The sequence below is a fragment of the Musa acuminata genome, chromosome BXJ1-7 (genome assembly GCF_036884655.1).
Source record: "Musa acuminata AAA Group cultivar baxijiao chromosome BXJ1-7, Cavendish_Baxijiao_AAA, whole genome shotgun sequence".
Lineage (NCBI taxonomy): Eukaryota > Viridiplantae > Streptophyta > Magnoliopsida > Zingiberales > Musaceae > Musa > Musa acuminata.
In genome coordinates, this window is record NC_088333.1 from 34,885,128 (window position 1) to 34,902,883 (window position 17,756).

General features: G+C 39.1%; 1 protein-coding gene across 2 annotated transcripts in view; it reads left to right on the forward strand.

The window, feature by feature from the left end:
• Positions 1-17,756, forward strand: part of LOC135679096 (uncharacterized) — a 35,569-nt gene that overhangs the window by 8,540 nt on the left and 9,273 nt on the right. For both annotated transcript variants that reach the window (XM_065192509.1, XM_065192511.1), the window contains exons 4-12: positions 403-554; positions 7,406-7,489; positions 7,570-7,632; positions 14,397-14,528; positions 14,620-14,847; positions 15,932-16,048; positions 16,534-16,583; positions 17,287-17,449; positions 17,527-17,649. In XM_065192509.1, coding sequence (XP_065048581.1) covers positions 403-554; positions 7,406-7,489; positions 7,570-7,632; positions 14,397-14,528; positions 14,620-14,847; positions 15,932-16,048; positions 16,534-16,583; positions 17,287-17,449; positions 17,527-17,649 — 1,112 coding nt within the window. The remainder of the gene's footprint in view (positions 1-402; positions 555-7,405; positions 7,490-7,569; positions 7,633-14,396; positions 14,529-14,619; positions 14,848-15,931; positions 16,049-16,533; positions 16,584-17,286; positions 17,450-17,526; positions 17,650-17,756) is intronic.

Genomic DNA, 17,756 nt, shown 5'->3' on the forward strand with positions numbered 1-17,756 from the left:
TAAATTTGTTTCATGGATGTTGAGTTGACATGGTTGCTATATTGAGTTTTCGTTTCATTTTTAAATTGGGAATTTCATATCCAAGATTGTGACTTCCTCTGTATTCTAGTTTAACATTCATGGGGAAGTTAATAGTTGGATTTATCAGTTCATTATTTGTGGGAGGTAATAAGATGTAAATTGATATTAGTGACGTCTTTTCGTAAGTTACTAAATTCTGATTCCCAGTTTTTCTAGCAATTATCATAATTAATATCCGTAAGGCATTCATCACTACTCTTTTTCTTTGCATTAATTGTATGACATTATTTGTTCAGGTATATTGGAAAAGTTATATTTGTCTATGCTCCCAATAACTATTTTTTTTGGGTGGATTTGCATCTTTCGTTCTTGATATCGTAGGTTGGTTGGACTGCCCTTCATATGGCCAGTGCATAGGTAACATCATTCCTTCTAAAGTTCCTCTGGATGAGACGTATAATGACTCTGTGCTACCTGGCAAAAGATATTCTTCTAAACAAGTGATCAATAAACAAAGAAGACAAGGACGAGAAGTAAGTGTTATGTTTTGGCTGGGATACTGTTTCTAACTTCATTATTCATTACATGTAGCTTATGCTAATTTACATGGAAGTGTATAAGTCCTGTCATTCTGTCATCGATAATTTTTATAGGTTCCTTTGGCATTATGGTTTACTTTTAATGATAACTTGTTAATAGTTAAAAAAGTAGTATTTGGTTGTTTTAGTATTTTTTTATTGTCTTAATAATAATTTAAGGAGCCATGATTGCCATAATCACTCTAACCCTTCCTCTTCCCATCATAATTAGTAGTCCAATCTTATAAATATTATTTATTTATTTTTCATTATAGATATAAACCAACCAAAAACAAATAAAATTGAAATGGGACATTCCTGTTCTAATTCATGAATAGCAAGCAATAACTGAATGCTAATGGTGTCCATTTTCTTGGTGGCTATGTAGCAATCATTTAAGTTCTACATATCTTGTTAATAGGGCTTGCAAATTATGTTTGATCAATTATCATTGTTGAGTAATCAACATTTTAACGATTCTTATCCAATTTTGGATTCTAGAATTCAGTGTCCATTTATCATGTCAGTGTTATGGTCCTATTTTAATTTTTTTATTACTTTTGCTTACTATTGTTCTCTCTTTTGTCATTTTTCTTATTTTCGTTGATTTTTGAGAGCAGTGGACAATGACAATGGCCAACTAACCAAAGGTGATTGACTTTTATAGTATTGATTTTGTTAACTCCAAGGTTGGTTGTTCGATGAACAAAGGGAAGAACACCCCGACTCGATTTGAACGTGACAATAGGCAACATGCATTGTCCTGGGAAGTTGAGGATGGTCGAAGAGGAAGCTGGAATCTGCATGTTGCTTGATCTCTCGACGTGCCACTTGAGACCCTACAAAAGATTGAGATCAGGGGTAGCCTGATTCAATCCCTCCGATGCCTAAGTCACTTGTGTTTGAGGTCTAGTGAAAGTAGGAGCGCAGAAGAGAGAGAGCCTCTAGATCCTTGTGGTTGGTGGTGGTTTAAGTGGTTAAAGGCAATTGCAGGGGTGGTGCAACCGTCAATTGAGATGGTAGCTGAGGTGGAGTAGTACCCCCACTTTGTAGCCCAACCATCTAGCAAGGTGGCATGACTCAACCAACTACCAAGGTGGCATAATTTCCACTGACATGACTCAATCACCTGCTAAGGTGGTGTAACCGTCAAGCCAAGATGTCTCAACTGCCCCCTATGCGGTAATTGTTCTGCAGAGGTTGCAGCCCTCATTGTTGGGGTGGAGGTATTCATGTGTTAGTTTTGAAATGGTTCATTTTGTCCTCTATCACATTCCATGAAGCAGCTGTGCAAATCTGTATATTTTTTGTTTTACCATATTTGTTATAATGAGCAGCCACACAAGCAGAGATGAATGTTTTCATAGATGAATTAACCTAGGATTGAAATTTCATATCGTACCGGAGTTTCGAGCTTTGCTTGGTATGGGCATACTGAGCGGTATGCTATGGCGTACCAAACGGTATGCTTAAAAAAAATTAAATTAATTTTAATATTGAATAATATTAAATATATAAAAGCACATAAATTTAAAAAATAATATTATATATATTATATTTAAACGATATTAAATATATAAAAAATATATTACTTAGTAGCCCCACCCGAACCTTAGGCGAATAGCTATGGCGTCGAGGGATGGTAGCGGGCACCGCAGCGAAGGAGCGGAAGAAGAATCTTCTTCCGTGTCGAGGGAACGATGGCAACGGGCATCGAAGAGCTGCAGTGTCGTGGGATGGCAGCGGCCGTCATAGTGAAGGAACGAAAGAAGAAGAATCCTCTTCGGTGTCGAGGGAATGATGGCAGCAGGTGTCGAAGAGCTGCAACATCGAGGGAGCGATGGCAATGGGTGCTGCAGCGATGAAGAAGAACAAGAAGGAGGCGGAGGAGGAGGAGGAGGCGATGTCGGGTACTATTTCTGGAAGCTTCTCCCTCTTTCTCTCCCTTTTTCAAATGCCTCTTCCTCGCCTCGCTGCAGTCGGGCTGATATTACCTGGTTGTAGGCGGTCTGCGTGTCGGTCACCTGGCGGACCAGTATGTACCACCCTGTCACGGACTTAGCTGGTTTTACCTAAGTCGTGCGGCACCCTTGCGTGTCCGTCCGCAAAGGTCAGCCTCCCCGAAACCTCCCATGGTCCCTTAGGACTTACAAAAGAGAAAACGGGTTAGAAAAAACACCTCACTCGGGATCTACAAGCAAACATCTCAGGAAACACTTCGTAGACAATGCAAATTACAAATAGACTTTACAAGCTCTGAACGGTTGCACAACAAAGGGTCAAAATGGTCCACTACAGACCGAATATCTCTCACTGGTGTCCACATGATACAACCTTTATTTACAAGCCTAAGATGGCCACCAAACCCAACTAAAATAGGGCTGTTAAGCCTTCGACCGTTCCTCTACATGTTGTGTAAAGCATGAACAAACAGAAAGACACGGATATACATAAGTATTACATTAAACATCCTGTTTAAAACTTTGTCCGTGACATTCTCCACCACTTATTCCTTCGACGTCATCGTCGAAGCCTTTGCCGACATTGCAACTCCTCGCCTTTGCTAAGTCTTCAATCTTCTGCTCCAACTGCAATGCGCCTCTTGGCTCCCAATTGCTCTTCGTTGCTGTTGTTAAGTAGTCGAACTTTTGATCCACTATGCTGTTTCAACTCACCAATGACTTTGACTCTAGTGTGGGGTTGGCTGAGTTGTGTTAATCTTTGTTGATTCCTGCGGATCCTCCAGATGAAGGAAAAGACCATCCTTACTATGTGCTAGTCTCTCAAATGCTTAATGCTGCTTGAATTGGGTGGATGCTTGTTGGAGCTTTAACGAGCATCGTCTCGTAAACTTTCAAAGTTTTAGGTCCTTCCTCCACAAAATGTCCATCAACTCTTTTTTCATTTAGTTGTCACTTCCAAGTAGATTCGCATCATTTCCGTTTTCGATTGACATTCTGTTGGGAAATGAAGCGGATAATCTACTCTCAGTAGCACTGATCACCATTGGTGAGGATTTGACAACTATTGTCTTTTATTATCTTCGAAGGGTCTTTGAACTTGTGCAACGCTCCTCTACTAGATAGATAAGAGAATTGGGGTACTCGGTTTCGCCCATTCTCTTAAGAGTTGAGAAGGCAATGGTTACTTGACTTCGTCCATCTCCTCAAGGGTTGTACTCCATGCATCGAGCTGGTTACTGACCTTCGTCTGCTCTTTGCTCACACTTCTGAAGCACTCGAAGTGTTTGCACTCCTTGCATTGAGTTAGCTACTGTGATTCACCTTCTCAATGCCATCGAATTTTTAGAATGCAGGAAGTTTTCACCCTAACTTGGAGTAATTCTCTAATAGATTTGGTCGCCTCTGGGATTGTACCGTCTTCTCCATCAACCCTGCCGCCTACTCCACTGAGTAGCAAAGGTACAACATCGCGTACTGCCTGCTTCATTCCTTGGTCGTGCACTCTTGCATGACTCGAAGTCCTTCACTTTCGGGTATCTTGATGAAAAGCTCGTTGACACCGGTCTTACGAAGTTCCTTGGCCTCTGCCCTTTAGCCTTGTCTTGGTACTTGGAGTTTGCCTCTGCATGCCCCACTTCCTTGGCCCCTTTCACGACCAAGTGCTCTCCCTCCATGGGTCCTCCGCGTCCTCTTGCCCCGTGCCAAGGCCTTTTGAACCCAACTTCGCCGCCGCAAGTTGAGTTGCCTTAGTTCCTCCATCAAATGCTTCTCCGAGATAAGATGCATGTGCCCATAAGCCCCCTTCGTCTTTGGCACCATGCAAGATGAGTCCGCTCCATCAGAATGAAAGACCCATGGAACAACATGATCCTGCTCTTGCCTCTGCAAGAGTTCATCTCCTTGGCCTCTGTCTAAGGAAAGCTCTGTGCCTCTGCTCTATGTTCTATCTTCTATGCTGGCTCCCTTCATGCGGTTTGGGTACTTCGCCAAGTTACACCCAAGTTGCTCTGCTCCTCGTTTTTGCATTGAGTTGATGGTGGCCGCCTATCATTCCACGGGTCAGCCCTCCCTTGAGTTTGATCTCCATATCGACTCCAAGTGTGCCTTCATTTGTGTTGCTTTTGGGTTGCTCCCCCACTTGATCTTGTAATGCATCCACCAATGCATTCTCTCAAGCGAGATCATGCGACGACTCGTCGCCACTCGCTCGGTCCATTGAGCTTCGTGGAGTTGTTGTTTTTTAGGTACTCCTCAACATGTGCGGTCTATTGCACATAATTCTTCCTCTGGAGAACCGTGACCTATCCCTCCTAGATATCTGTGCCGTTGGAGCAACATCTCTCTTCGCTTCTTTCTCTCTGAATGTTTCGGAGACCACCATCCCCTTGGACTACTCCAATTTGCTGAACAAACTATGCATTGTTTTGCCTCCTACAAACGCACTTGCTAGTTTACGACTCCACGTCAATACAGCCCCCGCTGCACTACTCAAGGCCTAGCAACATGCTGAACTCGCTGCACACTTCAGCCTCCTACGGACGTATCCTTCCCATGTCGAAGAGAAAGTTTCAATGCTCCATGGCGTCGAGTTTCGGTCGCCTTGAGATGGCTACGAACATTCCATCGTCTGCATACAAGCCCTTGCATGAGTATCAAATTCTTCGAGTTAGCATTTCCCCTCACCTCTGTGAGCTTTGCACAACTCTTTCGGTCGCTGAGCAACTCATTCCACCTTGCATGGTCTCATCCTTTACCAAGCGCCTCACTTGCCTTGAGCACCATCAAGTGTAGTTGTCAACGTCAAGTCGTAGCTCGAACTCAGCCATCCCAACCTTTGTGTGCTACGCATTCTTCCAAGCTTGCTTGTTCTCGTGGTGCCTCTTGCGCGAAGGGTTGGTCATTCCTCTGAATGCCAATCTCAAATGCCCGCTCCTCCGAACGATTCCCTTTCCCTACATCTCCATGCCCGTTTTCCCCCAAACTTTCGTGCGTGTGCTGATTGCCTTCAACACAGCCCCGTTAGGTCCCTCACATTTGCATGCTAAGTGTTTCTATGAGTGCTTGTCCCACTCTGATACTATAATGTCATGGACTTAGTTGGTTTTGCCTAAGTCGTGCGGCACCCTTACGTGTCCGTCCGCAAAGGTTAGCCTCTCCGAAACCTCCCATGGTCCCTTAGGACCTACAAAAAAGAAAACGGGTTAGAGAAAGCGCCTCACACGGGATCCACAAGCAAACATTTCAGGAAACACTTCATAGACAATGCAAATTACAAACAGATTTTACAAGCTCTGAACGGTTGGACAACAAAGGGTCAAAATGGTCCACTACAGATCGAATATCTCTCACTGGTGTCCACATGATACAACCTTTATTTATAAGCCTAAGAAGGCCACCAAACCCAACTAAAATAAGGTTGTTAAGCCTTCGACCGTTCCTCTACATCCTGTGCAAAGCATAAACAAACAGAAAGACACAGACATACATAAGTATTACATTAAACATCCTGTTTAGAACTTTGTCCGTGACAGCCCGGTACGAGTGGTATCATTTGGTATTCAAACCTTGGAATTAACTGAAGAACATCATCAACTGAAAGATCAACCTTTAGCTGTTCCAGCTTTATGAGCTGCAGGGATGTTATTGGATGATGTTACAGTTTCCTTATATTTTCCTTTGTTGGTTCCTGATCTAATTCAAACACATGGGAAAGGGTGTGGGATGAAGAAATCAACCAGATTTTCTTTGTGGTGAGCTGACAGCATGGCATTAGTGGATTCATCTTTTCCATTGATGGATGATGGTCTAACTCAAACACATGGGAAAGAGTTGAGGATGAGGAAAGCAACCAATGCCTTACACTGTTGGTCTTAACTTTTGTGTAGAGTTGTGTGAGTATTGAGATTTGGTTGTCCATCTGAGTTGGAGACCTAGTGTTTAATGAAAGTGTTGCGTTGGAGTTAAATGGATGCCCATATAATGCTTTATCAGTAAGGCCTGCTGGATAGGGTTGCTTGTTCGTGTTACATGAGTTTTGTGTTGTTAAATAGATTAGCTACGGGGCCCTTATTATTTCTCTGTTATTGAGTTTCCAGCCTCTACTTCATTTATTTTTTTTGTTCCACCTTTTCGCTTTCCTGTTATTTATTTCTGAAACAACTTTTGTTTATTGTCTTTGTTGTGACTTTCTCAGTTCTGGAGGTGGGAAATTAATCACTCCCCCTCCTTGAGCATCCTTTTTTTTCTTTTTGCAAACTTCGAGGACTTGTATCGTTACCTACGACTTCAGCAGAAATATTGGATGAGATCCTTCTTATATGACTGCCAATTTTGTCATTTACAGTTTTCAGTGTCCTTTTTCGATGATTATAATACTTCATCCTGTTACTCTGTTTAAAGCCTTAAATAGCTCTTTCGTCAGATCTGGATTCTATGTTCTTGTAGTGCTATTTTCAGAGAACTGTTGTGAACCGTTTAAATGTTGCTTGAGAATGAGCTTCCAGTTGCTTATTTTAAGGGAATATTATATGTTTGTTTGCTAGGAATCTAAAATTCTTTTGAGACTATAACATCTGTCTTATAACCTTATTGATTATCTTCATGTACTGCTGATTACTATCCCGATTTCAATTTTGTTTTGTTTAAGTTTGATACGTAGTTGGGTACTCCACAACCTAGAACTCGCATTCTCTTATATGCACTCGGGTGGCGTTAGGTTGTCCACATATTTGGGATACTGTTGAGAGCTCGATTTTATGGTTGAATTCCATTTTGAATTCAACTTGGTAAGTTAGTTACATGGTCTAGTTTTACTATAATATTCTCATAAGTTCTTTTCTGCAGCTTGGCTTGGTCATTGATTTGACAAATACAAATCGTTACTACTCACCATTAGAATGGACGAAGCTAGGTATTAAGTATGTCAAGGTAAGAAATTCATCTTTTTATAGAGCTTTTTTTTCTTTGTAATTGTTAGATTGAGGTACTTAAATCATTTCCTGGTACAGATTGCATGCAAGGGGCGAGATTCTGTACCAGATAATGAGTCTGTGAATTTGTTTGTTCATGAGGTAAGTTCTTTTAGTGCCTTTTAATTATTTGTAATCCTACATAACTCTCAATATTGTTGGGCATACTGATTTATACAATGTGGTGCTGAATTTGTCTCAAATGGACCCCACAACTATGTTTATCTTTTTATTCTTGACAAGAATTTATAGTTTTCTTCGGTATCTTGGTTTGAGTATCACTAAAGGATTACAATTTCAAATAATACTACCCGTATCGGGTGGGACGTATCGGTTCGTCAGCTGACCGGTAGACGGACTGCCCGTTACCGGATGGAATATATATATATATATATATATAAACGAGACGACATCGCCGAGGTTGCATCGCCTCGGCGATGTCGCCCCGAGTGGGAGACGGAAAAGGCGATGTCGTTGAGGCGATGCGACGTCGCCTTTTATAAATAAATAAATAAATAAATAAATAAATAAATAAATATATATATATATATATATATATATATATATATATATATATATATTTATGTATATACCGAGCGGTATATAGTATCGTACCATACCAAGCGAATGTCGAAACTTCAGTACGGTACGAAATTTCAATCCTTGGTATCACTATCATGCACATGATTTATCTTCATTTTTGTTTTGGTTGGTTGGAGATAAAATAACCAACTGATCATCAAGATACAATTCTTTATGATCTTAACCCTTTGATTAATTGGATAAAATAACCTGTTGATTGTCAACATATATGTGCTTGTGTTGAGATGAGAATGTTGAGATGGATGAGTGGAGTTATTCTTGGGTATTGATAGTATTCTTGGGTATCTTGGTTTGAGTATCACTATCATGCACATGATTTATTTTCATTTTTGTTTTGTTTGGTTGGAGATAAAATAACCAACCGATCAACAAGATACAATTCTTTATGATATTAACCCTTTGATTAATTAGATAAAATAATCTATTGATTGTCAACATGCATGTACTTGTGCCGAGATGCGAATGTTGAGATGGATGTGTGGAGTTACTAGGAAAGACAAGAAAAAAATATTTTTATTCGTGAACAACTAGGTATCACTTTAATAGAGGATAAATCATTTAAGGTGGTATAAACATATGCTTAGGAGATCTTTAGATGTAGTAGTCGGAAGAGTTGAAATGATTAATATTAATGGTTCGGGGAAAGATAGAGGAAAACCTAAAAAATACTTTAATAGAAACTATGTATAAAGATTTAAGTACTTTAAACCAAGGCTTGCAATACCGAATGATACTGCCCGTACCGGGCGGTATGTACCGATTCGTTAGCAGACCATTACACGAACCATCCGCTACCGAGTGGTATCGTCGATTGAGGCCGTTATTGTCGACGGTGACCGAGGGAGAAGAAAGAGGGAGAAGGTGAAAGAAGACGTGGAAGGGGAAGAAAGAAATAGGAAAAAAAAAAAGGGGAACCTGAGATCGATGCCGCTCTCCTCGTCTACGGCGACTTCTCATCCGCACGTGGGGAGAAGAGTATTGGCATTGCAGGGCGAAGAGAGGCGATGCCTCAGCAAATTTTTTTTTTTTGGCGACGTCACCCGAGAAGAGATATGACGTCGCATTTTTTTTTTTCTACGACAATGCCTCGGTGATGTCGCAAATTTTTCTTTTTTTTCTGTGACGTCGCAAATAATTTTTTTTTTTCTGCGTCGTTGGTTGAGAAGAGAGGCGACGTCGCCCCGCGTGGGGAGAAGAAAGGTATACCGAGCGGCATGGTATGCAGTACCGAATGGTTCCGCCCAGTATGGGCGGTACGTACCTATCCGACGGCATATCGGTATGCGGACCGCTCGGTACTGCTACAGTGCTACACTATTACACTTTGGTAGTGCTATAATGCATACTGTAGCGGTGCTACAGTACTACAGTGCTCGGTACACCGGTACCGTACCGTACCGAGTCAACCTCGAAACACCGGTACGGCACGGTATTGCATACCTTGTTGAGCGGTATACCGAAATATACTGCTCGGTATACAGTACCGTACTGTACCAAGCAAATTTCGAAATTCCGGTACGGTATAAAATTTCAATCCTTGCTTTAAACTTAATTAAACGTATGACTTTTTCCATATGTTAAAGGCGGTAAAAGATTCATGTTGCCAACCCCAAATGATTGGGACTTACGGTTTTGTTATTGTATCGTCAACATTCAATTGTTGATAATTGTAACTTCATATAATAAAAATTTGCTATCTTGTATCGTGTAGGATAACATTTAGGTTTCTACTTGTGATATATTCATTTTCACCAACATAATATTAAATACGGCATAGACATACACAGAAGAGCAGAAAATTTTGCTTGTTCATGCATGCTATGAGTGTGAACTATCTAGTATATAGCACAATAATGCAGCATGAGAGAAAAATTGTGTAAGCGGAGGAGAAGCGGTATCATGTGGCAGAGAGGGGGGGTGTGGACAGGCGGGAAATGACGATGGTGGGGAGGAGGTGATCATGTAGCAGGATAGAGGAGAAACAGAATAGCAGCAGAAGAGGGAGAAAGAGAAAAACAAAAAGAAGATGAAAGTGGTTATGATGGATACAAGTATCGGGTGGTCAAGTGCTAGCCCATTGTGGTAGGTTTAATGGTTGGAGCTTTGTCTCAAACTAGACGGTGAAATTGCCTGGTCTGCTTACCAGTTAGCCTTCAGAACTGTAAAATCTAATCTTTATCAACTAGTGTGGCTAAAGTTTGAATCCATGCTTATTAATATACTTCAGATAGTTGGTTCAGTTTTGGATGTTAGTAAGTTTCAAGGCTTAGATAACATGATTCCCAAAGTTTAAGTCCATTACCTAATTTTTACAAAAAGGTTAAATATAAACCTACTACAGTATCTCTCATTGAAGGAACCACTGAACTTTTGATTATGCCATTTTGTCATTTCATTACCTCTGAATTTTCATTTCAGTGTAGATCTTTTTTCTCTTTTTTTTTGGAGGACATTGATAGGCAATAGCTTATCCAGTTCATTTTCATTTAGATAATGCATAATTAGAAAAGCATTAGAAAAACAAACACAAACTTTGGGAAGCCCTGAAGACCATCAAATAAAAGAAGAAAAAACAAAGGTAATTTTTCATTTAGACTTACAATCTATGAACAAAAGTTTGGAAATCTATTTAGTCTGCTTTTAAGGCACATTAATATTTTAATTGTTAAATCTCTTCCAAGTACTCTTTAACAGATATCCAGGGTCAGTGTCCTGATTTCTGAAGATCTTTATGTTTGATGTCTGGCATGCCAAAGAGGCAAATCCTTCCAAGATTGTTCTGAAATTTGTTGGAACATTTACAGAATGCTGACTTCCTAATGAGTATTTAAGCCACAAGGGAGAATGAGAGATCCCAGAGTGACAATAAAAAAATTCTAGACATTCAATCCCTGCTTTCACCCGGATAAAAGATGATTACTGTTCTGTGTAGAGAGAGCAATGACATCCGGTAGAATTAGAAAGCCAACCATTTCTCACTAACAAATCAACTCTATGGATACTTCCTCTCAAAGTAAGCCACATAAAAAACACTTTAGTATTTAGAGGACAAATTTTTTTAGATGAAACAAATGTGTCTTAGATAATCATGCCATGGTGGCAAAGGGTGTAACCAAAAATAAAACGAAAATTAGATGGATAAAACAGTGAAAGAATTATCAGGAGTATTCACCATAACTGTCAGGAAGAATGAATAGTAGTTGAAACCTTAGAAGAAATATGTATGAGAGAATTGATCAAACGCCTGGGCCCAGATAGAAGATTCTGTATGCAAAGGCTAGGGTCCTCATTTTGAAGAGCCTGAGCTACAGAAACGTTTGTAAAATGTCAGGGAATTCTAAAAATACAGGAGAGAATAAAAGGACCAATGATCTTTCTAAATACTTATGGTATGTCCATTACACAGGGTATAAGAGAAAAGCACTTGAATATGGAGCTTAACCACAAGAATAACTTTCCCAACATGAGAAAAGTTGACAGAATTATTTCAGAAATTAATTACTCTCGTAAGCTATTTACTGTGTGCAATCATTCCAAGTAAGGTTCCTGCCAAGGTTTGCCGTACCGGACTGTACCGCCCGGTATGGGCGGTACGTACCGGTCCGATAGGCCAGCGGTACGCGGACCGCTCCGTACCGTACCAACACTGCAGCAGTGTACAGTAACACTGTAGCAGTGTACAGTGCTCGGTACGCGTGAGTGTACCGCTCGGTACACCTGGGTGTACCGAGCGGTATACCGTACCGTACCGGTACCGAGCCCGGGTCGAAACGCTGGTACGGTACGGTACGGCGAACCTTGGTTCCTGCAATTGAATAACCTGCACCACCCTTCATGATGGTAACTTTAAAATCTTGAGACAGAATTCCCATCTCGACTTGTTCTTTTCCTTTGTAAACTGAAAACTAGGTAACTGGACACCTGTCCTTTTTAGCAATCTTTGTTCTGCACCAGACAAAAGATGGCAGGATTGTATCTATGTTTTTAATTAGTCAATCAAGCAAAAAAATACTGACAGAAACATTATTGACATTTGAGATAATACTGAATTAGAAAGAGTTTTGATAAGAATGTACTTTTCCAACTTTCCAGCATAGTTTAAAATTTTTTCGTATCAGAGGCTCCCAATCTAATCGGAGTATAAAGCCCTGGTCTTGCAGGTAGCCCAAGGTAGAGGAGGGTGATATTAGAAAGCTGACAGTTCATCATTCCTGCTAAAGTAATTGCATTATTTCCATCACCACCCAAAAGGATAGCTCTTGGTTTGGAGAAGTTAACAGAGAGCCTGGATATTAAAGTATAATTTTAAAAATCACAATAGAATCCTTCTTTGCGTTACAGAATGAGGCTTGTAATGAGAAAGAATAATTGCAAAGACACAGCAGATGCCCCAAATAAGGGGCATTTCCGAGTCCTAATAATTAAGCCAACTTTCAGTCTTTGAGACTACCATTGCAAAGGGTCGATAGCCATAACAAACAGTAAGGGAGAAACATGTTCTCTGTGCCCTAATTAGTCAATCAAGACAAAAGAATGCAGGATTGCATCTAGTTTTTTAGTTAGTCAATCAAGCAAGTAAATACTGACATGTAATGAATTGGGAAATGAGATATGCTGAATGAAAAAGAATTTTGATAAGGATATACTTTCCCAACTGTCCATCATAGTTTAAAACTTTTTTATTTGAGGCTCTCAATCTATCGGAGTGAAGTCCCTGGTTTTACAGGTAGCCCAAGGTGGGGGAGGGGGATACAGAAAGCTGACATTTCATTGTTCCTTCTAAAGTAAATGCATCATTTCTATCACCACTCAAAAAGTTGGCTCTTGTTTGGAGCGGTTATTAGAAGGCCCAGACAACAATTCAAAGTGGTAAAGGATGATTTTAAGAATCAATAGTATCTTCCATTTATCAGAATAACGGTCTATCATTTGCAAGTTGCAAAGACAGTAGCAGATGTCCCAATTGAGGTGCATTTCCCAGTCCTATAATTAAGCCAACCTCAGCTTTTTAGGTTACCATCACAAGGGTCCATAGCCAAAACAAACTGTTAGGGAGAAAGATGATCTTTCTGCCTTACAACTCTTTTAGGAGATGATTGCTTTCCTTCTGGTCTATTTGTCAAATGTCCTGTCAGTTGTGTTAAAACTTTCTCAGAATCCAGCTTCAAAATGAGGCCATTGAACTTGTGTTTGACTTCATAATGAATAGGTTCATGATATGTCAATGGAGGATTCCGAACCTTCGATGAACACATATCAAGAAGAGATTGAATTCGAAATGACCTTTGTGAGCAACACAAAGTTTGGAATTGGTCAAAAGTTTAGCCAAGACATTTAAAGGTTCATGGGCTTGAAATCTTTGATATGAACTCTTTCATCCATTTTAAAAGGTTTATGGATGGCCGATACTATCTAGGTAACATTTATCATGATGGAAGTCTAGAAAGTTTTTCACCTGTCAGAGTTACGGAGGTCCCAGAATATATTATATAAAGCTATAATGAAGGTTATTGGATCAGCAGCTTTATTCCAAGCATGAGAAAACAATAGTCAAGTGATTTAGCATGTGTCATGCATATAGTTCTATCCATTGATACTTTTATGATCATCGGTGAAGAATAGATTTGTATAAAAACCTCTAAAGGCAAGTTTGATGTAGTCCAATTATCTGATGATTCATCCTTAAATATTTATTTGCAGAGTAAAGGTTTTTCCTTTCTTCATTTGCCGATGCTTAGAAAATATTTCGTTGTTTTCATCTCCTTCATCCACCAAGCTTGGTATACCAGTGGTTTTACTAGCTAATTCTTTATGAGCAGCTTTAGGCTTAATTCACTCAAAATGAATCTTTTCGGATTATAAGAACAAATCTTTTTTTTAGAGCACACATTTAACAAATTTGAAGCTTTTATGGCTCATGGTGTCAGTGAAAGGATGGCCAAGTGAAAGTTAGATGAAGTTTCTTTTGGGTTAGACTCGGAAGCTTTGGGGAGAACTGAATTTCCTGAATTAAATTCTTTCTGATTATGTGTATTTTTGTTGAGCTTCAACTATAAATTATGAGCTACAGAAGGTATATCTTTTAAAAACTTAAATAAGTAAAGGCATACAGGTGAAACTTGTCAGTTATGATGTTTATCATGATAGTCCTATGACAGCCCTTGGTGGCATTATGCATAGATTGTTAGGTTATGGTTTGGGATTATGTCTATTCGTTGGCGATTTGGGATTCATAATTTACCCGATCTTATTTCTGATATCAGGTTTTACAGTTCCTATCCCGTCAAAGGCACTCAAAAAAGTATATTCTTGTTCATTGCACTCATGGACACAACCGTACAGGATTTATGATCATCCATTACCTCATGCGGACACAGCCAATGCATGTCGCTGAAGTATGCAATGTTGTTATGTTGTAGCTCACAGTTTGGTTATTCATAGACCTATGAAACTTTTTATTGTTTGTTTTGTTTTCTTATTGAACAGGCATTGCAAATTTTTTCTCAAGCACGTCCCCCAGGAATATATAAGCAGGATTACATCGAAGCACTTTATATGTTTTATCACGAGAGTCCTGAGAACATTGTTTGCCCTTCCACTCCAGAATGGAAAAGATCTTCTGATCTTGATCTAAATGGTGAAGCTGCACAAGATGATGATGATGATGATGAGGGTGATACTGCAGCTCGGTTGCCTGTGCAAGTTTCACTAAGTGCAAGTTTCTTTCTTTTCTTTTTCTTCTTTCCTTTCTATGATACTGTTAGCTCTTCAAAATTTTGTATGTCTGCCTGTAAAGTAGCATTATTCGCTGATCTATTCTGAACCATGCTATATGATGAATGGTATCGTCCAAAAGGATATTTTGGGTATCAATGCATAATGTTTCTATCTTCTTTCTGTTCCTCTTGTTCTCTTAGTCCTTTCTGGTCAGTTTTGCTTTTCAAAATGAGTAACATGATTATACATATGCATTATATTGGTGATCTACATTATTGTGTAAATCAAATTTTGAATTATAAAGTATTTCCTTTTCTGCTTTGTATGAGGCAAGGTTTCGGTTTCGGTCCAAGTACATACTGGTGTATCAACACATGATATGCTGGCATACCAGTCAGCACGATGAGAAGAGGGGAGAATGAGGAGTCATATGGAGGAGAAAATATGATGATGCAGCTGGCCGACAAGGCGACGGAGCAGTGGCAGTGGTGGCGAGGCAGTGGGGAGGAGGAATAAGAGACGAAGTAGGGAAGAGCCATATCAAGAGAAACAAAGGGTGAGAGTTAGGAGCATGGGAGGAAAAAAAAGAACAAGAAAAGGAACAACTGCCAAAAGCTGTAAAAATAAAAAAAAGAGGATATGGGCACCGGGTGGTAGGTTTACCACTTGGTACCCTCCGTTGCAATCATAAAACCAGACGGTGAGCCTGGTATGGTAGGGTTACTGGACAGCTGTCTGGTCCGTGTCCCATTCTGTGGTTGATCTGGTAAATACCAGTTGGTATGGATTGGTCCTACCAGTTTTCATATTGATGATATTATGTTCTTTCATGTTTTCTATTGAATTTATCTTGATTGTTTTTACAAAGTTAAGCCTCTTTTAGTTTTGCAAATACACTCGATTGAATCTAAAATTAAATGAATTTCCTTTATGAGATTGGTGCTTGCTCAGATTCTTTGTTTATGATAAACATTCGTATTTATCCCACTAAATTGATGCAGTTTCACATTCAGTGGCATTTATTGGTCGCTGTGATTGACTTAGAAAATTGCCTAATTTTGCAATTGTGTCCTTTTTTCAGGAGCATACTGACAGCAAGATTTTGACAAATGATGATATTCTGGGTGATGCAATACCAATTGACCAGCAAGATGCCATGCGTCATCTCTGTTATCAAATGCTTGATTTAACAGCTACAGTATGAAATCTTTAGACTTTCCTGTGATTTCTTGTAAACTGTTGTTGTTGTTTTAATCATGTTGTATACATTAAATGTCCACTAAACAATATTGCATGAGTTGTAGAAAGTAGCTGCAGTTAGACTCTAAGTTGGGTCAATAGGTTTATCTGTCTTGTACCGTTTCAGCAATATCACAAATTATGTCTCAGTTTCTTCTCAAGTTCAGTATATTTTTTCTTCTATACTGGTGTTATTTTCGAAGCAAGAACATGTAGCTTGGCAAACTTTGTTTGGACTTGATTTTCAGGACACAGTTGATTAGATTAAAACTACAATAACCTTTTACAGCGTATACACTCTGTGGGATGGACCATTTTTTTTCAAATTAGTGATATACAACATTATGCAAAAAAGATATATATGTTGTTGGACTATGATTAAAACCCTTGTTCACTGCATTTTCTAATTAATTATCTTATTATATCACAATTTTTCCATTGTAGGGAAGAGGAAGTACACAATTTCCTGGTTCGCATCCTGTTTCTCTCAACAGGTTTACATATATTCTTTAGTACCCTTTGTATTCATTTAATTGAAAAATTATCAGGTATTTTTTTTGTTCAAAATTATGAACTTTAGCGTCCTATTGTTCATGGCATAAAATGTAAGATTTAGAAGTGATCAGAAGTTACATTTTAATTAATTGTTCTCCTTGATAATTCATGGGCATTGTTTTGGTTTCAGATTTATAAAGCTTATGCTGCATTGTTGTTGATTGTAGTTTCTGGTTTATATGTATTGGAGATGACCAGGTGGTTATAAATGTATGGATGATGTGACTTAGTACTGTCTTAAATTGTTTATGGATAATTGGACTCTCAACTTGTAAGTACTGAAGAAACTTTTAGAAATGAAAATTTTGATCTTAGATAATAAAATTGACTGTATGATTCCCCAACTTGGTTTCCCTCTATGAGTTTTCTCTGCATTTGTCAAAAAATTTTAATCTTGTGAACAGCATGTAAGATGCTTCATGATGAAGTCTGTGTTCATGTACATGCTCAAGTACCTCGCCCATGAAAGTGCTGGATAGATGGCTTAAGGATCAAATATGTTGTAATACACATTGCACAACTCTGCTGACACAGGGCAAGCAGACGTTGTGATATTCATTTTGTCTTACATTTTTATTTATTAAGATTCATATTTGCTTAAAATAAGAGATTGCTTTTTAGACTGTATAACATGACATGCAGGGATAATCTGCAACTACTAAGACAACGGTATTACTATGCTACATGGAAAGCTGATGGAACCCGGTATATGATGTTTATTACCAATACTGGCTGTTACTTAATTGATCGAAACTTTTGCTTTCGGAGGGTTCAAATGCGGTTTCCTCTGAAAAACCCTGCTGAGGTAAATTCATGTGGGTTTCTCACAAACACAATCTGAACTATTTTATTTGATCTAACCTGCTTGTTTTTTCATGCAAGGGTTTCCATAGCGGGACATTGATTGATGGCGAAATGATTATTGACAAAATCCCAGATGCAGGGCTGAAGAGAAGATATTTAGCATATGATTTGGTTGCATTAAATCATCACTCTGTTATAAAGGTAGGGTCTCATTCTGTATATTATATGTGCCTCATTGAATTTTTGATAGAATTAATTAGTGGGTTGCTTACACATAATACACCTATTGTGCTGTCCTGTTTGGCTAT